Below are 17219 nucleotides of genomic sequence, written 5' to 3' on the forward strand. Positions count from 1 at the left end.
CTAATGCTGTACGATAACCACGCCATCTATTAAGATAAATCTGATGTACGATAACCAATCTATTTATTAAGATAAAACTAATGCTGTTCGAAACCATGCCATATATTAAGATAAAACTGATGTTGTAGAATAACCACGTCATCTATTAAGATAAAGCTAATGCTGTACGATAACCACGCTGTCGTATAAGATAAAATGATTCTGTATGATAACCACGCCATCTATTAACATAAAACTGATGTACGATAACCAATCTATCTATTAAGATAAAACTTATGTTCGATAACCTCGTCGTCCATTAAGATAAAAATAGCGCTGTACGATAACCACACCATCTATTAAGATAAAACTAATGTTCGATAACCACACCACGTATTACGATAAAACTAGTGCTGTACAATAACCACGCCATCTATTAAGATAAAACTGATGTACGATAACCAATCTATCTATTAAGATAAAACTTATGTTCGATAACCTCGTCGTCTATTAAGATAAAAGTAACGCTGTACGATAACCACACCATCTATTGAGATAAAACTAATGTTCGATAACCACACCACGTATTACAATAGAACTAGTGCTGTACAATAACCACGCCATCTATTAAGATAAAAATGATTCTTCACGATAACCACGCTATCTATTAAGATAAAACTGATGCTGTAGAATAACACGTCATCTATTAACATACAACTGGTGCTGTATATCCACGCCATCTATTAAGATGAAACTGATGCTATACGATAACCACGTCATCTATTAAAACTGATGCTATACGATAACCATCCCATTTATTAAGATACAACTGATCCTGTGCGATTACCATGCCATCTATTAAAATAAAACTGATGCTGTTCGATAACCACGCCACCTATTAAGATAAAGCTAATGCTGTACGATAACCACGCTGTCGTATAAGATAAAATGATTCTGTATGATAACTACGCCATCTATTAAGATAAAACTGATGTACGATAACCATGTCATCTATTAAGATAAAATTGATGCTGTATAATCACACCATCTATTAAGAAAAAATATGCTGTACAATAACCATGCCATCTATTAAGATAAAACCGATGCTGTAGGACAACCACGCCATCTATTAAGATAAAACTGATGCTGTAGGATAACCACGCCATCTACTAAAATAAAACTGATACTGTACAAAATCCATGCTATCTATTAAGATAAAACTGATGCTGTAGGAAAATCACGCCATCTATTATGATAAAACTGACGCTGTACGATAACCACGCCATCAATTAAGATAAAACTGATGCTATACGGTAACCATGTCATCTATTGATAATAATAGATTATTTTTATAAGAGTACAGATAAAGTGTAAGATTAAATTTTTATGTTACATCAACCGTTTCCCTGTTCAAAAAGTATAGTTTCATTGAGAAAGTATACAAATGTATGTTGAGTTAGAAATTTCGGGGGGAGGGGGAAAATCCTGATCCTGTGGATCCCCCGTGGGTACTATCTTGATTTAACCTCGTATTTTGTATTACAGCTTGTTAATGGAATGCCGTGTCATAAATGAGGTTTAGGAGGTGATTCCTAATCACACTTGAAATGAAAGTGTTCTAATGATCATGGCTCGGTAACGCCTCCTTTCAGAGTTATAAAATGAAATGAAATCTTTGAGTTTTACGTCCCACGGTTATGCCGGTTAGGCTAAAGGAGACGGTGATGATGAATAATGAATGAGATGGTGGAATGAAGAAAGTGGGAGGAAACTGGAGAACCCCGAGAAAACCCACGCACACGGTGTTTGTCCACCACAAAGTTCACTTGGCGGGGGCTGGGATCGAACCTGGGATCCCAAGCACCAGAGTTGAACGCTCTACCACTGAGCCACCGCGGCCCACTTTCAGAGTTATAAACTGCCGAAATTGGTAAACACTAAGTTTTGAAAAACGCCCTCGCTTGAAAAGTATGAGACCTCTCGCGAGTGGTTTAAGAAATTACGTAGAAACTTGTATACGTTCTATTTACATATACGGGGCCAACCCTAGGCAATTTACCGCCCAGTGCAATGTCATCGTTACCGCCATCCTCTCTTTCTCCGGAAAGAACAAATCTTAAAAGCCATGATTTTAAGTGTGCTACCGCATCATGAGAAACGAAAGGGAGCGAAAATGAACTCGCACTCAGAAAGGCCTAAACACTACAAATACAATCTTGTTTTGTCTGTTTTTCTTTAAATGATTATTAATTATGTTAGTGAAAGATAAAGCAGATACAACTGCATAGGAAAGATACTAATTCTTTTTATAGAACTCAATATCGAGCTTTAATCTCAATATAAATCAGTTTGCAATTCCAGTGCAACTAGCACATTTATCTTTATTTCTTGATTTTTCTTCTACATCTGTTATTTTTTTAAAAGAGTCTTGTTTCAACTTTAAAAGATAAGGAACTTATTTGTAATAAAGACAAGACTAGTTTTCATATCAAAACTGGAATAACTAACTAAACGGAACAGGTGTTTGATACTGTTCGAGACTTGAGTTCTTGTATTTAACAACAATCGAGCATTTTATTCTGGGATTTGTTTGACCATTTGCTTTAGCACTGTCCATGCGACCTTAAACTAATGCAATCTTAACATGATTTATGAATACAGTATTCAAACAGAAGGTCAGCTTAGTCAATTTAACTACCATCATCATGAAGTCTGTTTCCAACAAGACATATTTATTTTGAATAATATAGTTATGACAGAATTTGCCACCCCTCGAAACTTACCACCCCGTTCAAATGCACATGTTATACAAATGGTAGAGCCGGCTCTATATGTAAATCTATGTTTCAATATCCGTCGGTAACGGCGTAACAAATTATATAAAGTAAGTTAGGGTTCTCTCCCTTCGTCACTTCTGGGGAAAAGATAATGTGCTAGTATTCCCATTTCCTTTCCACATCTACATGCCGTTGACCATTTAGTGGTTCATCCGCCTTTTACGACAGTTCAACTAGCAGGCTCAATATTGGACTTAAGGAGAAGTTGGTCAAGTGCTATATATGGAGCATTGCACTGTATGGTTCAGACTTGGACATTACGGAAGTTAGAAAAGAAATATTTAGAGAGCTTCGAAATGTGGTGTTGGAGGAAGATGGAGAACATAAAATGGACAGAGAGAGAGCAAGAAACGAAGATGTTTTAAAACGGCTCGGAGAGAAGAGGACACTTCTAGCCACCATCCTTCGTAGAAAGACCAATTGGATTGGAGACACCTTGCGAAGAAATTGTCTTCTTCACACCGCCGTAGAAGGAAAGATGGAAGGAAAGCGAGGAATAGGAAGAAGAAGAACACAGCTAATCGATGATTTGAAAGATAGGAGAAAATATTGTGAGTTAAAAGAGGAAGCTGAAGATGGAAGTGGAGAAAAGTGGAAGAAACATTTCCAAGCCTAAATCTAAAAATTGAAAAAAGAAAAATGAAAATAAAAATAAAAAATCCTCATTAGTTCCAGAACCTGCCGAAAGGCAGAATACTTAATAATAATAATAATAATAATAATAATAATAATAATAATAATAATAATAATAATAATAATAATAATAATAATAATAATAATAATAATAATAATAATAATAAAGTTGGGGTACGGAGATACATTTTAAATACTAGCTGAGTTCTTGTTGGTGTGCACCAGAGGATTGTGAAACACGGCTATTTGAAAAGTGTCAGTATTAATCTATTCAAGAAGTTACAACTTTCTGACCCCCTCTGTTTTTCCTTAGAATGAAATCCCTTCAAAAAAAATCTGGAAATGGTATTTCTACGTTTAAAAAGCTTGTTTCCATTATTTCCGTCTAATGACCTTACGAAAACTAGTACTTACACATTGGTGGCTTAAGAAAAGGCATTACCGCATAATTGTGTTGACATTCCCTTTCAAAAATCGTAAAATAATACATTGCAGTACGTTTTACAATGTAGGTTTACAAAAAAGATGTCACATCTTTCCGTTTTATTGTTCAGATAATCAGTATTATTCAATTTATACGTAATTAAAAGAGTAAATGATACCGATCATTTCTCACAAAAGAAACATATAAACAATAAAGAAATAGTCATGTGTGACTACGTATGCAACCTAATTATTATTCGATTCACTTTGCGTCTAGAACACTATACATTTCACCGTAGCAAAAAGTAATTAGAAAAACTTCTAGAGGTAGTGAAGTGAAGTCAACATTATCTGTTCTATAAATGAAGTCAATATTATTAAGTTCTACACTGACGCCAAAACTATAGTTTTATATTGAAATCAATTTTTTTTTTCAGTTTATACTGAAGTCAAGAATATTAAATTTTATATTGAAGTCAACATTATAGAATTTTGTATTGAAACGAAGATTATAGATATTTATGTTGATATCAAGTGTATCGATTGAAGTCAAGATTATGGGACAGTATATTGAAATCGAGGTTATTGAGTTTTATGTTGAAGTCAATATTTGGACGCCAAACTCTTGAAGTACCATCTTTAAATCCTATTGTGAGTCGCGAACCAAAAGAACTACCAAATTTTTAAAAATAAAATCTGACATTTGTTTATTGCCTATAAACTTAGGAATCAAGGTTAGCCAACCGGGGCGTCAACGCCATCTACCGAAACTCTCCCCGTACTAGTAGTTCGCGATCGACAGTTTGGCGATCACTAAACAGTAAATAATCGCAGAAATAACAACTATGAAATTGATGGCTGACCATACTTCATCTAACTCAAAATGGTTGTAGGTTGTAGTATTATTAAGATTAATTGTAGACAATTGATACAAATGGTGTAATGGATTATAAAGAAAGTTCCCCCTCGTAAAAGCAATGTAATAATAATAATAATAATAATCATAATAATAATAATAATAATAATAATAATAAAATTATATTTTCATATTTTCCGCTTCTACTGATTTCTGCATCTTTTTGTCTATTTTTCCTCTTACATAAATCCACCCGTCTTTTATTAGCGGCATCCTTCCTCTACCAGCACACAAAAGTGCATACACATACATATGCAAACACAAAGAATCAGAGATGGTAAGGTAAAATTGTCTCGTCTCTGCGTTCTTTTCGCGTAAAAAGGAAAGGGGTAAAAAAAAAAAAGCGAAGGGTTGACAGTGAAAACTCAAGCAACCACAGCTTTTACAGTCCATCTGACCATTGTAAACTAAAAGCTAACCAAACCCTTCAAAAGCAAAGAAGTGGCTGGGGTGGTCGCTTTGAAGATGCTGTCGTGGTTTGTCGCAAACGGTTTGAAGACCACTTCCACAAAATTCACTTTCTCTTATGTGCTACGTACGTCGGGAGATGTCCATTTGCCCACATTCACTGTATGATTCATTTCGCAGTCCTATACGTACGTTAAGTGAAATATTTATATGTATGCGCTTGCTTTAAAATAAAGAAAGAATACGCCTCATTTTCCTATTAGACACAGCATGTACCCGTATGCTTATCCCTTAAAAAGAATCCCTTCTTGTTCTTTAAAAATGAATGCAGAGAGTATAAATCCCTTTTCTATTTTATCCATACATATAAACATCTCTTCTTTTACGGCTGTTAGTGTGTATTTTTCACCATCTCATTTCCCCCTTTTTTGTTCACAACAGATTCTTATTTTCCGAATTTAAATCAAAAGAAAATATTCACGAGAGCATCATACAAATTGGTCCGTATTTGCTTCCAGAATAAATACATACAAAAAAAGTCTTAATGGATGGTCTTCTTCATATGTGTATAGACATCTTTCATTGACACTTGCTCGCACATCAAAAGACAAATGTTTGTGTGTTTCAATTTTACTATGTACATATACTCCCTTGCTACAATTCTATAATATAAATGAGTGTGTGCGAATCATCAAAAATATTTGGAAATTTTCCTTTCGTAATACAAAAAAAAAATATTTGTAAATACATTTTTAAAAAAACGAAATTTATAAGCATTATTTTGTTGTAAAATTGTATGTATGCCTTTCAAACTAGAAGCATATTAGATCAGAGATCGTAATATTACAAACGTTCTTTCTTTTTTCGGAGACCCAGTTCTCTTCAAACGTTTGTGTGATGTTTGCTTGTTTTCAATTTGCTTGCCTTAACACTGTAATTAGTATTGAGCATATGTTACATTGCAATTTCTACCTATCATATTTATACTGCAACGTAGAAAGAAATAGATGTATGTTTCGCTTCTCTCCTTAGAGACCAAACCAGAATGTTACATTTTGCACTATCTTCTTTTAGATATCAAAACTTTAGATATGTACTTTCTGCTTGTGTAGTCGTTTCTCTCTGAATAATTGTACAGAAAGGTAATTTTTTAACAGTTTTTGAAAACAGCTATAAATTCCCTTGTTAATTATGTAAACAACGTGTAAAAGCATATTTAAATTGGTAGTGGCACAATGTAACATCAAAGAGACGTAACACGACAATGATTTCTTGAGTAAATAACGTACCTAGTGTACAATGTTTGGTTACAAGGTCTCAATTCCGTTTGCCAAATAATAAATAAATAAACTTTGTATTTTGTTAGGTTACGTTGATAATTAGCCAGTTCCTCATGTGTTGTTTATGCTTTGCAGGTAATACCTAGTCCTCAGACACCTCAGTCACTAGCGCCTTCATACGTCGGTCAGGCGAACCTCAGCCCGCATTTCGGAGGTGGACAGCGAGTTGTTGGCAGTCCTCAAGCAGCCGCTAGCCCTCATTTGACCTCCAGCCCTCAAGTACCTAGTCCTCAAGGCCAGACGTTGGACCTCAGTATTAATCGAGTTCCGCCCACGGTAGCAAGGTAAGTGCATTTTTTTCTCTAAATTTTATGACTACAATAAATTTCTCGAGAGTTAATTAACCCTTTCGGACCCAGGTGGCCAAGGTGGCACACACGTGTGTGTCACTTTTTTAATCCGCTCCTGTATGGACACTAATTAAGATACCGGGATAATTTTTCCAACCAAATCTGGTTGGACCATAGTTTATCATATTAGGTTCTTTTTCTTCTGGATGTCGAATTTCCTTCTCAAATTTCAGCCCAAAGTAAAAAATTCGAGAATTTTCGAATTTCGAATTTTCTTTTTTTTTTTCATGTAGCTTCCGTCGTTATAGAAAGTTCTCCTTAAGATTTGTCAGGTAGATATCTAGAATGGACATCTAACTTTTGACATCAATTGGACCTACCCGCGCGCAATGTTGCCAACTAGGGAAATTAAAATTTCTCTAAATTTGGGCAAAAATCGAAATTTTCAAAATTTTTGTTTATAAATGTGTACCTATAATTCCGAGCGCAAGTCAACTTACGCCAGTCGAAAACTCGTCCTTACCGAATAAAAGCGGGAAAAGATCGTTGCAATGGGGTAATTAGACAGCGCACGAAAAATTCGTATTTAGGTTCTAACCCTTGATTTTTCTAGTTTTTCACTACTTTTCGGTTTACCTTAATCTATTTTTTGTAATTAGAAGCTTTGTTTCTTAAATATCGCCATGATAATTGTTGGATATATTAGTAGTGTACCAATGTTTATTCTCAGATAGTTTGTGTCTGTCTGGTAGCAGTGTTGCCAGATACAGAAAATTTTAATGTCCAACTTTAAGGGGAATTTGGGGGGAAATACCCTTTTTTCCTCCATTATTTCCCTCTTGTTGGGTACATTCAAACGTACCACTGTCTGAAAGCTTCGTTCTTAGCCTGCACTACGCACCATAAAAAGTTTCAGTAGGATAATTAGGGGAAGTACAGTTATGGTTTATAATAAACCATGTTCTGTAAATGGTAAAAATGGTAAGAATTTCTGAAATAGAATGAGATATTATTTTTATTTCCTGCTTACTTTGTTAGATATCGCCATGATAGTTGTAGGATTTATTAGTGGGTACCAATGTTTATTTTCAGATAGTTTGTGTCTGTCTGATGGCAGTGTTTCCAGCTCAAAATAATAAATCCCTTTTTTAGGTGAAAAATTCGGAAAATTTCCCTTTTCCCCTCTATTATTTCCCTCTTGCTGGCTACAACTTCCCGAATTATTTGAGTTGAGTTGAGTTGATTTTAATGCCCCTTTCAGCAGCGAGGCTATATGAGACGGGACCTGCTCATCAACGTGGAATCCGAACCACATGAGCTCCCGCCGGGAATCGAACTCGGATCTCCCACACCAAAGGCGCGTATGCTAACAGCTTAGCCACGAATGAGCTCACTTCACGAATTAGTAGTGACATCAGAATAGAGATTAAATATGTTCTTAGGACGCTTAATTAATTAATTGCAGAAAACGGCTTCTCGCAATCTATTACCGTTTTTACTCTATAGCAATTAACTATTAGAGAGAAACTGGTTGGGACATAGGCTGAGAAGAAATTGTATCATGAAATACGTGCTAGAAGATATGGTGGAAGGAAAAAGAGCGAGGGGGTCAAGGAGATTGCAGTTGATGAACGAGATCAAAACAGAAAAATCTTACATGAAGACGAAGAGGATAGCGGAAGACCATGGACCATTAAAGCTTCTCAGTTATGGCAAGAAGGGGAGAGAATAGAACATATCCAATAAAGGCAGAATACATATAATGATAATGATCCCACGATTATGCACCGAAGTTAAGGAAGTAGACACTGATGATGAGACGAATATGAATGGAAGAACAACGGAAGTGTGAGGAAAAAAAACTAGAATAACTCATGTACACTGTGTTTGTTCATTACAAATCTCACTTGGTGAGAGTTGGGATCGAACCAGGGACCCTACGTGCAAGAGGTAAGCACTCTCGTTACCGCAGCGGCTATTTTCAATCTTTGTTGATAGATGATCAAAATTATTAGAATACAGTGAATTTAATTTTTAAAAGCTTTTTTTTTTTTTATTACCAACGAACTTTAAAAGGTTCGTTACTGTATTCTCTATGTCAGTGTGTCTTTCTGTCTGTTAATTTTCGATTTTTTTCAATTTTAAGCCCTCCACTCGATAGAGCATCAAAAACTATCAGAGAAAGTGATTGAATTTTTCGCGTCACTCTTACCGTTCCCGAGACATTGGCCAAAAGATGGGTGATTTCGGGAGATTTAAGGAGCCATATCTCGGCAACCATAAGTTATAGAGAGATGATATTGGTATTGATCTATACCTAACAAAATAATGAACATTTTGGTACCAAATAGTAACCGGTGGCCACTGTCTAATGGCCACTGCTTTGGCCAGTGGCCACCAGTTAATATACGGTACGAAAATGTTAAATCCTCTTAGGTATTGATTAACACCCCTATCATCTCTCTATGGCTTAACCGTTCTCGAGATATTAGCCAAAAAATAGTTCCGACTTCGGGAGATTTAAGGAGCCAAATCTCGGGAAACGTAAGTCACAGTGAGATCATACTGGTGTTGATTAATACATAAGAGGATGGTGAACCTTTTGGTATCAAATAGTAACCGGTGGCCACTGATTGATTGTTTACTGGCCAACTGACCACCGTTCCCCAGATATTGGCCAAAGCAGTCATATCTCGAGAACTGTAAGTCATAGAGAGATGATATCTTGCTAATTTTTGCGAGAAAGAGAAGAAGGTGCGGAGAAAAAGAAAGATTTACTTTTACATCTAGGAACAATCACAGTTAACCTTCTCACTACATCTCTACATTCTGGCAACGCTCTTGGAGCATTCTCTACTGGTTTTTATCTTTTATTTATTTTTTTCAATAACCAAACAAAAACCAACTAGTAAAATCGAGAGTAACTAATTTTAGCAAGCTTTAAAAAAATGATACCGATAGCTATTACGTCACTTTCTCCTCCGCTGTTCATTTGTTCACTTTTTCTCCTACTTCTTCCGTTTTTGGCTGGAGCTTTCATCAGAACTCATAAGAGTTGGTTGGGTTGGCACTTGGCCTCAGTCCCTTATGCAGTGTAATTATGGCACAAGAGCTCTTGGCTGGGCGTTAAGAGAAGAAACACTTCCTTTGCTGCTACAAGATGTTCCAAGTTCTTAAAAAGAGTTTTTTTAAAAAAGAAGAAAAGAAAAGAAAAATGTAGAACAATGTGTTTAAACTTAATGCCATTTGGCGACGTTTGCTGCATTATGTTACACTTCATTCAAATTAACGCTTACATCTTTCGCATACAGAGTAGAAAGCAGAGCTATTTTTATATATATATTTAATATAATTTGTTTAGAAAGTTAAATTTTAGGTAATTGATGCTGTAATTTTTGTCTTACTTAATATGTCTCTTACAGTAATACCTCAATATAAATGTTGAAAAAAAAATAATTAGTATATTGTGCTTGCTGGTGGCCAAAAGTTGTTCAAACCTTGATCCTATATAATGTCTTAGGATATGGTTCACTTAATATTCGACTACAATATCTAAAAGCCGAACATGTTCTAAATTTTGTCATTACTCGAATAGAGGGTTCTACCAAATATTGACACATTTCTTACATTTTCAAGTTAGGTTAAGGCTTTGAATTTCTTTTAGCAGAGCATGCACTAAATGAGGAGCTCTATTACTAGTTGCAGATTGACTTCCTGAGAGCTCAGTTTTAATACTGTGTGAACGTATGACATAAAAACTACAGTACATAAAATACGAACCAACATGTGCTAGATGGACACTAAAAAGCGCGAATGCTATCTAAGCTAATCAGAGCATGAGCGCAGCAGCGGGAGTGAGGGGGTATGTCCGTAAAGAGTTGCGCGTCAGCGACGTGGGGGATACCCATAAACGAGGATAGCGGAAGAGGACACTTTTAACATACAATACTTTCACTACCACTCAAAATTCATTTCAGTATGCTGTGCACTGACAGTAATCACTTATATTCACACTCTCATTCCTTCACGAAAAATGTTTCACATCGTATTTTACCTATAAATTAAATATTTGGTAGAACCTACTGCTCGAGTGAACCCTAAAATTCGCTCGTAATAGAGGACCAAACCTTCAAAGCGAGGTTGTTTGGTCTGTTTAATATATATATTCAAACATTTTACACATATGGTGCTTGTGATGTGATAAACAAGTTCCTCAGCTGAAGATAACTCCTTCACTCCATCCAGCACTGGTGTGGGAGTCGTTCAAAGGTGCCACTTTACGGTGGAACGTGTTCTCGAATTCGGTGCTGTCTTTCATGGCACCGATACCGTGATGAAAGAGGATCGTTTTCGTTCATTGAAATCCCATGCTGTCTAACAGATGGCTAAGTCAACATAGAATGTATGATAACTATTTGCTTCTTGATCACTGGTCAGCTTTCCAAATGTCGTATCAGGAAAGGGGGAAAATCTTCCGTAATAGTAACTGGTGGCTAGTGTTTAATTTCTTCTTTGAAGCGCTAGAAGATACATCAATAGGTAACTTTTTTATCCCATTCTGTTTTACAATTATGACTCATAATTCTTGCAAATACTCCGTTATGCATCATACCTGTATTTATTGCGGTGCAATGGAAGCAGGTTAACATTCAAAGTAACGGTAATAAAAATGGTAATAGGCAGCGAGGAGCAGTTCTTTGATGCAGATTCAATACCCCAGTGAAAAAATGGTAACAGACAGCGAGGAGCAGTTATTTCGTGCAGATTCAATACCCCAGTGAGAAAATGGTAATAGACAGCGAGGAGCAGTTATTTCGTGTAGATTCAATACCCCAGTGAGAAAATGGTAATAGCGAGGAGCAGTTATTTCATGTAGATTCAATACCCCAGTGAGAAAATGGTAATAGATAGCGAGGAGCAGTTATTTCATGTAGATTCAATACCCAGTGAGAAAATGGTAACAGACAGCGAGGAGCAGTTATTTCATGTAGATTCAATACCCCAGTGAGAAAATTGTAACAGACAGCGAGGAGCAGTTATTTCGTGTAGATTCAATACCCCAGTGAGAAAATGGTAATAGACAGCGAGGAGCAGTTCTTTTGTTTAGATTCAATACCCCAGTGAGAAAATTGTAATAGACAGCGAGGAGTAGTTATTTCATGTAGATTCAATACCCCAGTGAGAAAATGGTAACAGACAGCGAGGAGCAGTTATTTCATGTAGATTCAATACCCCAGTGAGAAAATGGTAATAGACAGCGAGTAGCAGTTATTTCTTGTAGATTCAATACCCCAGTGAGAAAATGGTAATAGACAGCGAGGAGCAGTTATTTCTTGTAGATTCAATACCCCAGTGAGAAAATGGTAGTAGACAGCGAGGAGCAGTTATTTCGTGTAGATTCAATACCCCTGTGAGAAAATGGTAGTAGACAGCGAGGAGCAGTTCTTTCGTGTAGATTCAATACCCCAGTGAGAAAATGGTAATATACAGCGAGGAGCGGTTCTTTCGTGTAGACTCAATACCCCAGTGAGAAAATGGTAATAGACAGCGAGTAACAGCTTCTTTAATGTAGAGCCAGTACTCCAAAAATAGGTATCTTGTCCAACTTGATTCTTTTATTGCAGCCGGAGGTTATAGGACTACTACTTCCAGTTTAAACATTAAATCCGTATTATTTGGAATTCTTACCATTTTTTCTTCATAAATTTATTTTATGAACTAGTTCTAGTTAGCTCCTATCAACAGTAACGTAAATTGTTGTTTGCTTGTCAATTGAAACAAGAAAGGAAAAAAAATAACTGTCTTTTGTACTCCATCATCAACGTGTTCACTTCCGTAAACTAACCATATGCTTTTTTCTGTAATCCTCTCTCTCTCTCTCTCTCTCTCTCTCTCTCTCTCTCTCTCTCTCTCTCTGCGTTCACCCACTTTAGACCCATCTTCAATCTTCATTTATTAAAAAAGAATAGAAGAAGAAGAAGAAGAATACTTGCAAATGTTCCAAAGAGAATAGAAAGAAGATTTTATTAGTTCGTTAAGAGACAAAGAAAAGAAAAGAAAATTTTAAAAAAACAAGGCTAGTCGGTCCGACCATGCGGACCTTGTTGTTCAAGTGTTTCTTTGGGGAGGAGCGCAAAGATTGTGTCTCTCCTGTCCCCTTCCCTTCTCCTTGTTGTTCCTTCATTCTAAAAAAAAAACTACCACTTTATCCTCTATGTTAAATTCAGTTCGTTTTGTCCTTATTTTCTTTTATCTTCTTTATTATTTCATCGACAGATTTAACCCCTTTTCTTAGAGAAAAAAAAAACAGGAATATGGATAAGGACAGAAGCAGGAGATGAAATAATTTGAAGAACCAGTAGAGTGACTTGGTTAAAGATAATTAAAAGCGCTCAGACAAAAATGAAGAAAAAGAAGACGGGTAAAAGCTAAACAAGAGAAAAGAGAATAAATTTTTTGAGGACAGAGAAAAAGAAATACGGAATTCATTTTACATATATTTTTTGTCTCTGAGAAACGAAGAATAAGAAAGACAGAGAGATAAAGAATACGGAGCGCTCAAGGAAAGAGCTAGAGGGGCTATATCGGGAGAATATGAAGGATGAGTACTCTATTAAGGAGTTTCTTCCCAACCCCTTACAATAAGCGTGCGCTATTTCGGAAGCTTGGACAAAATTTTAACTCTCCCTTTGGTCCGCCCCCCACTCTTAACTAGTTCTAACGCGTCACTGCCCCTATAGAGAACGTCAATTCACTTGCTCGTCCTTTTATAATGGAAAATTATAATGGAAACACGAAATAGAAATGAACAAATGATGGAATGAAAGCAAGCCCATACGGCCGTACGCAGAACTTGGGAGTCTTCCCAGTGCAGAAGAAGGCAAAACATTAAAAAAAAACTACAAAAGAAAAATGAAACTACCACAACTAGGACTATCTACTTCGTTTTGATATTGGCTTTTAGATGAAGTTACGTACTACTATTATGCATTAAAAAAATCAGGGGAGGGGTAGGAATGAGAAGAGAAAGAGAGAGAAAGAGAAAGACAAGTACAACAGAACTTATATAAGAATTTTTGCAGTGCGGATTGTGAGGTACAGAAGAATATGGATTTATCTTTTTTTTTAAGTTTCTTTTTTTTCACCACCCACGCATGCGCAAAACTAAAGGATGACAACTCTGGTCGTGGGAGTGAGTGGTGGCGGGGGAAGACGATGAGATCGGCTTAGCTTGAGAAGAGGCGAGCACAAGCTGTGGCCAACAAAAAGAAAAGCCAAAGAGAGACAAAGAAAAAAAGTAGTCAAACTTTCCGTATTCTTGAGAATGTCGTTCTCTCTCTTTTTTTTATTCAAACAATACGAAAAGTTTTGCGTTCAGTTATATATATATATATATTTTGAAAGGGAAGGGGTCAGTTCTTTTTAAAGATGGATTTTGGAAGCGGCATTGAATAAAAGGCATATAAGAATACAAGAAAGAAGGGGAAAAAAGTTTAGAGAACTTAATGTAGAACTAAAGAATAATACAAAATAATAATAATAATAATAAAAATAATAGTATGAAAATTGAAGATACAAAGGAGTGGGGTTAAGAGTAAGAGAATGGAATTAGTTCAAAATATGCTTTCAGAAGACGAAGTACACAAAATACAAAAAAAAAACGGAATAAATAAAAAATATGTCTGGAAATTCACTAAATGCAGGATTCGTATTATTTTCTTTTTTTTTTCATTTTTTGTAATTTTCTTAAAGCTTTGTAAGAAGTAAAAAAAAATCTTAATCAGGATAACAACGCTTTTTTTAGTCATACAAGATGAATATGTTTCGCATTTATTCTCAATTATTTTTCTTCTTTTCTTAAGGTTCTCTGCTGCCTTGTCCAAAAATAAATCTCAGCAGGATCTTTTAGTCTAAAATATTCTTGTCATCAGCGGCAGATCTAACTAACTACCTCTATGGCCTATGGAACCTGGAGGTTCAATGCGCGATCACAAAAGCTCTACATTGACTTCTATCCTTAGCCAACTGTATTTAGTTTCTACTTTGTATTCCTATTTCTGCGCGATCCATCTTGATATTGTCCTCCCATCTGCGCCTAGGTCTTCCTAATGGTCGTTTTCCGATTGGATTTCCAGCTAAAACTTTGATAGCGTTCCTACGTTCTTCCATTCTGGCTACATGACCTGCTCATCTGAATCTCTTAGATTTGATGACCCTAACAATGTTTGGTAAACGGTATAAATAATGCAGTTCCTCGTTATGAAGTTTCCGCCATTCCCTATTCTCGTTCCTTTTGGGACCGAATATTCGCCTCAGGATCTTGTTCTCAAATACTTTTTTAGTATTATGTTCTTCCCTCAGAGTCAGTGACCATGTTTCGCAACCATACAGAACAATATGCATGATTATCGTGTTATATATATTTTAGTCTTATACATATTATTTCAGTTATATTTATCACTCAAAAAACTGGGCCCCCGCGGGTCCTTGATAGATCCACCAATGCAGTGGTCTTCCGATTAGAAACATTTTCATTCGTGAAATAGCTATGTAATCACATAACTCATGCTTTTGAAAAAAAAAAAAAAACATTTCGACTGTGTACGCACTATGAACTCCTGATCAAAGTCTAATGACAACTTGACGACTGAAAACGGCACGTCAGTGGATAACCCGTACTCCTCTCGCCCTACCATAGACAACGCTATAGCCGATCGAAAAGTCTGAGGTTCTATTGGGTATTATTGTATATTGACAATAATTGTGTTCTTATTTGTTGTGTCATATCAACACACAAACGAACAGAGTAATTATAGACTGCTTTTAATGTCATATTATTATTTTTTTTATAAACAAACTTCTATCTGCAATACTTTTTGTTTTCTCACCCTTTAAAATGTAGTAAGTTTTATTGGGTCAATCTCAGGACCGTGCCCTTTGGGGGGGCGAGCGGGGCGGCGGTCCCGGGCGCCGAAGTAAGGAGGCGAAAAATTCGGGAGAAAAAAGGAAAAAGATAGGAAAAATCGCTTGGCAACGATTGGGGCGACGCCGTATACTCTCGTCCCGGGCGCTGATTTTCTACGGCACGGCTGTGGTCAATCTGTACCTTGTCGCATAAAATATCTGTATGTTGTTACTTGTAGGATGTATGGTGTTCTTAACCCATTTTTCGCTGATGTTGCATATATGCAACACTTAATATGGTTTGTCTTTTTACTCAATTTTAATATATCTTTTAAAAAATGTATTGTTGCTTAAAGTTCATTCTTGTATATTGATGATTTTTTTATTCATTTCTCTAAATGAGTCTATAGCAACGACAAAATTTAATTTAATGTAAAATTCGCCCAGTTTCCGAAGTGGAAAAAATTACGGCGAAAACTGGGTTAGCAGTGTTTCTTGGCAGTTTACAACAACTTATCACAATATTTGATTTATTTTCTTCCAGTGGAGCCAACAGCCCGATGTATCCCGCGGGCCCAGGAGAAGGAGTGAATACACAACAGCCTCCTGCGGGTTTTGGGCCTTCGATAGAGGAACAAACCGAGCCTGTGGACTTCTCAACGGCAAACGAACCGGTTAATTTTAGCGCCACAAGAGCCGTCGGATTCACAGCGCAGAGCGGGTACAGCCGAGAATCGACTCCGGACAGCAGTTCGCACTACCTCGACAGTTATAGGGACGCCAATGGTGAGCCAGTGAGGCCGTGTCCTGTCAACCCAGATCCAGGTTTGAAGATTTTTATTCGTGAAACTTTTAATTTTTTTTTTTTTATCTACAGACAGTCCTCGAGTTACGTAAATTCGACGTACATAAATTCCTAAATAAATTTTACGAAGCGTGCGTGTGAATTAAGTAGTATTAAATTTATAAATTGTTTTGAGATCTATCTGGCGAGTAAGGCATAAAATAATTACGTAATTAATTATTGTTGAACTATTATTAAATAATTATGTTTGTCCCTATCGTCGTTGTAAGAATGTAAGGTTCTGTATCCTATTTATAAAGCATATTATGTAATTGACTTTTTACATTACAGTATTACTAAAAATGGCTTCGTGTTTGTTTTGTACCTATTTATGTCAATTCTTAGATTATGGTTAAAATTCGAGTTACGTAAATTTCGACTTACGCATAGAGCATTAGAATGATTTATTTATATAAATCGGGGATTGTCTGTAGTATCTTAAGTGGTGATGATTTCAGAAAGTGCGCTGGAGGGAAGTGGCAAACGTAGTAAGGGACGGGGGATGCCTAGGTCCTCCAGTTTTTTGAGTGACAAACATAATTATAGCTATTATTTATGTAGGTCTATTTTTGAAAGTTTATACTAAACTTGTGATATACCTATCATACTCAGGATTCTGGCTAGCTCCCTTACTCTTTATCTTCT

The 17219-nt window shown here is 36.1% G+C and overlaps 1 protein-coding gene across 9 annotated transcripts in view; it reads left to right on the forward strand.

The window, feature by feature from the left end:
- LOC145675458 (uncharacterized) overlaps positions 1-17219 on the forward strand; it is an 861715-nt gene that overhangs the window by 750284 nt on the left and 94212 nt on the right. For all 9 annotated transcript variants that reach the window (XR_014129123.1, XM_081745883.1, XM_081745887.1 and 6 more), the window contains 2 exons: positions 6612-6820; positions 16275-16555. Coding sequence is in view for 8 of the 9 variants with exons in the window: in XM_081745883.1 (XP_081602009.1) it covers positions 6612-6820; positions 16275-16555 (490 nt within the window). In the remaining variant the exon portion in view is untranslated. The remainder of the gene's footprint in view (positions 1-6611; positions 6821-16274; positions 16556-17219) is intronic.

Source organism: Thermobia domestica, chromosome 18 (genome assembly GCF_964235325.1).
Source record: "Thermobia domestica chromosome 18, izTheDome1.hap1.1, whole genome shotgun sequence".
Classification (NCBI taxonomy): Eukaryota; Metazoa; Arthropoda; class Insecta; order Zygentoma; family Lepismatidae; genus Thermobia; species Thermobia domestica.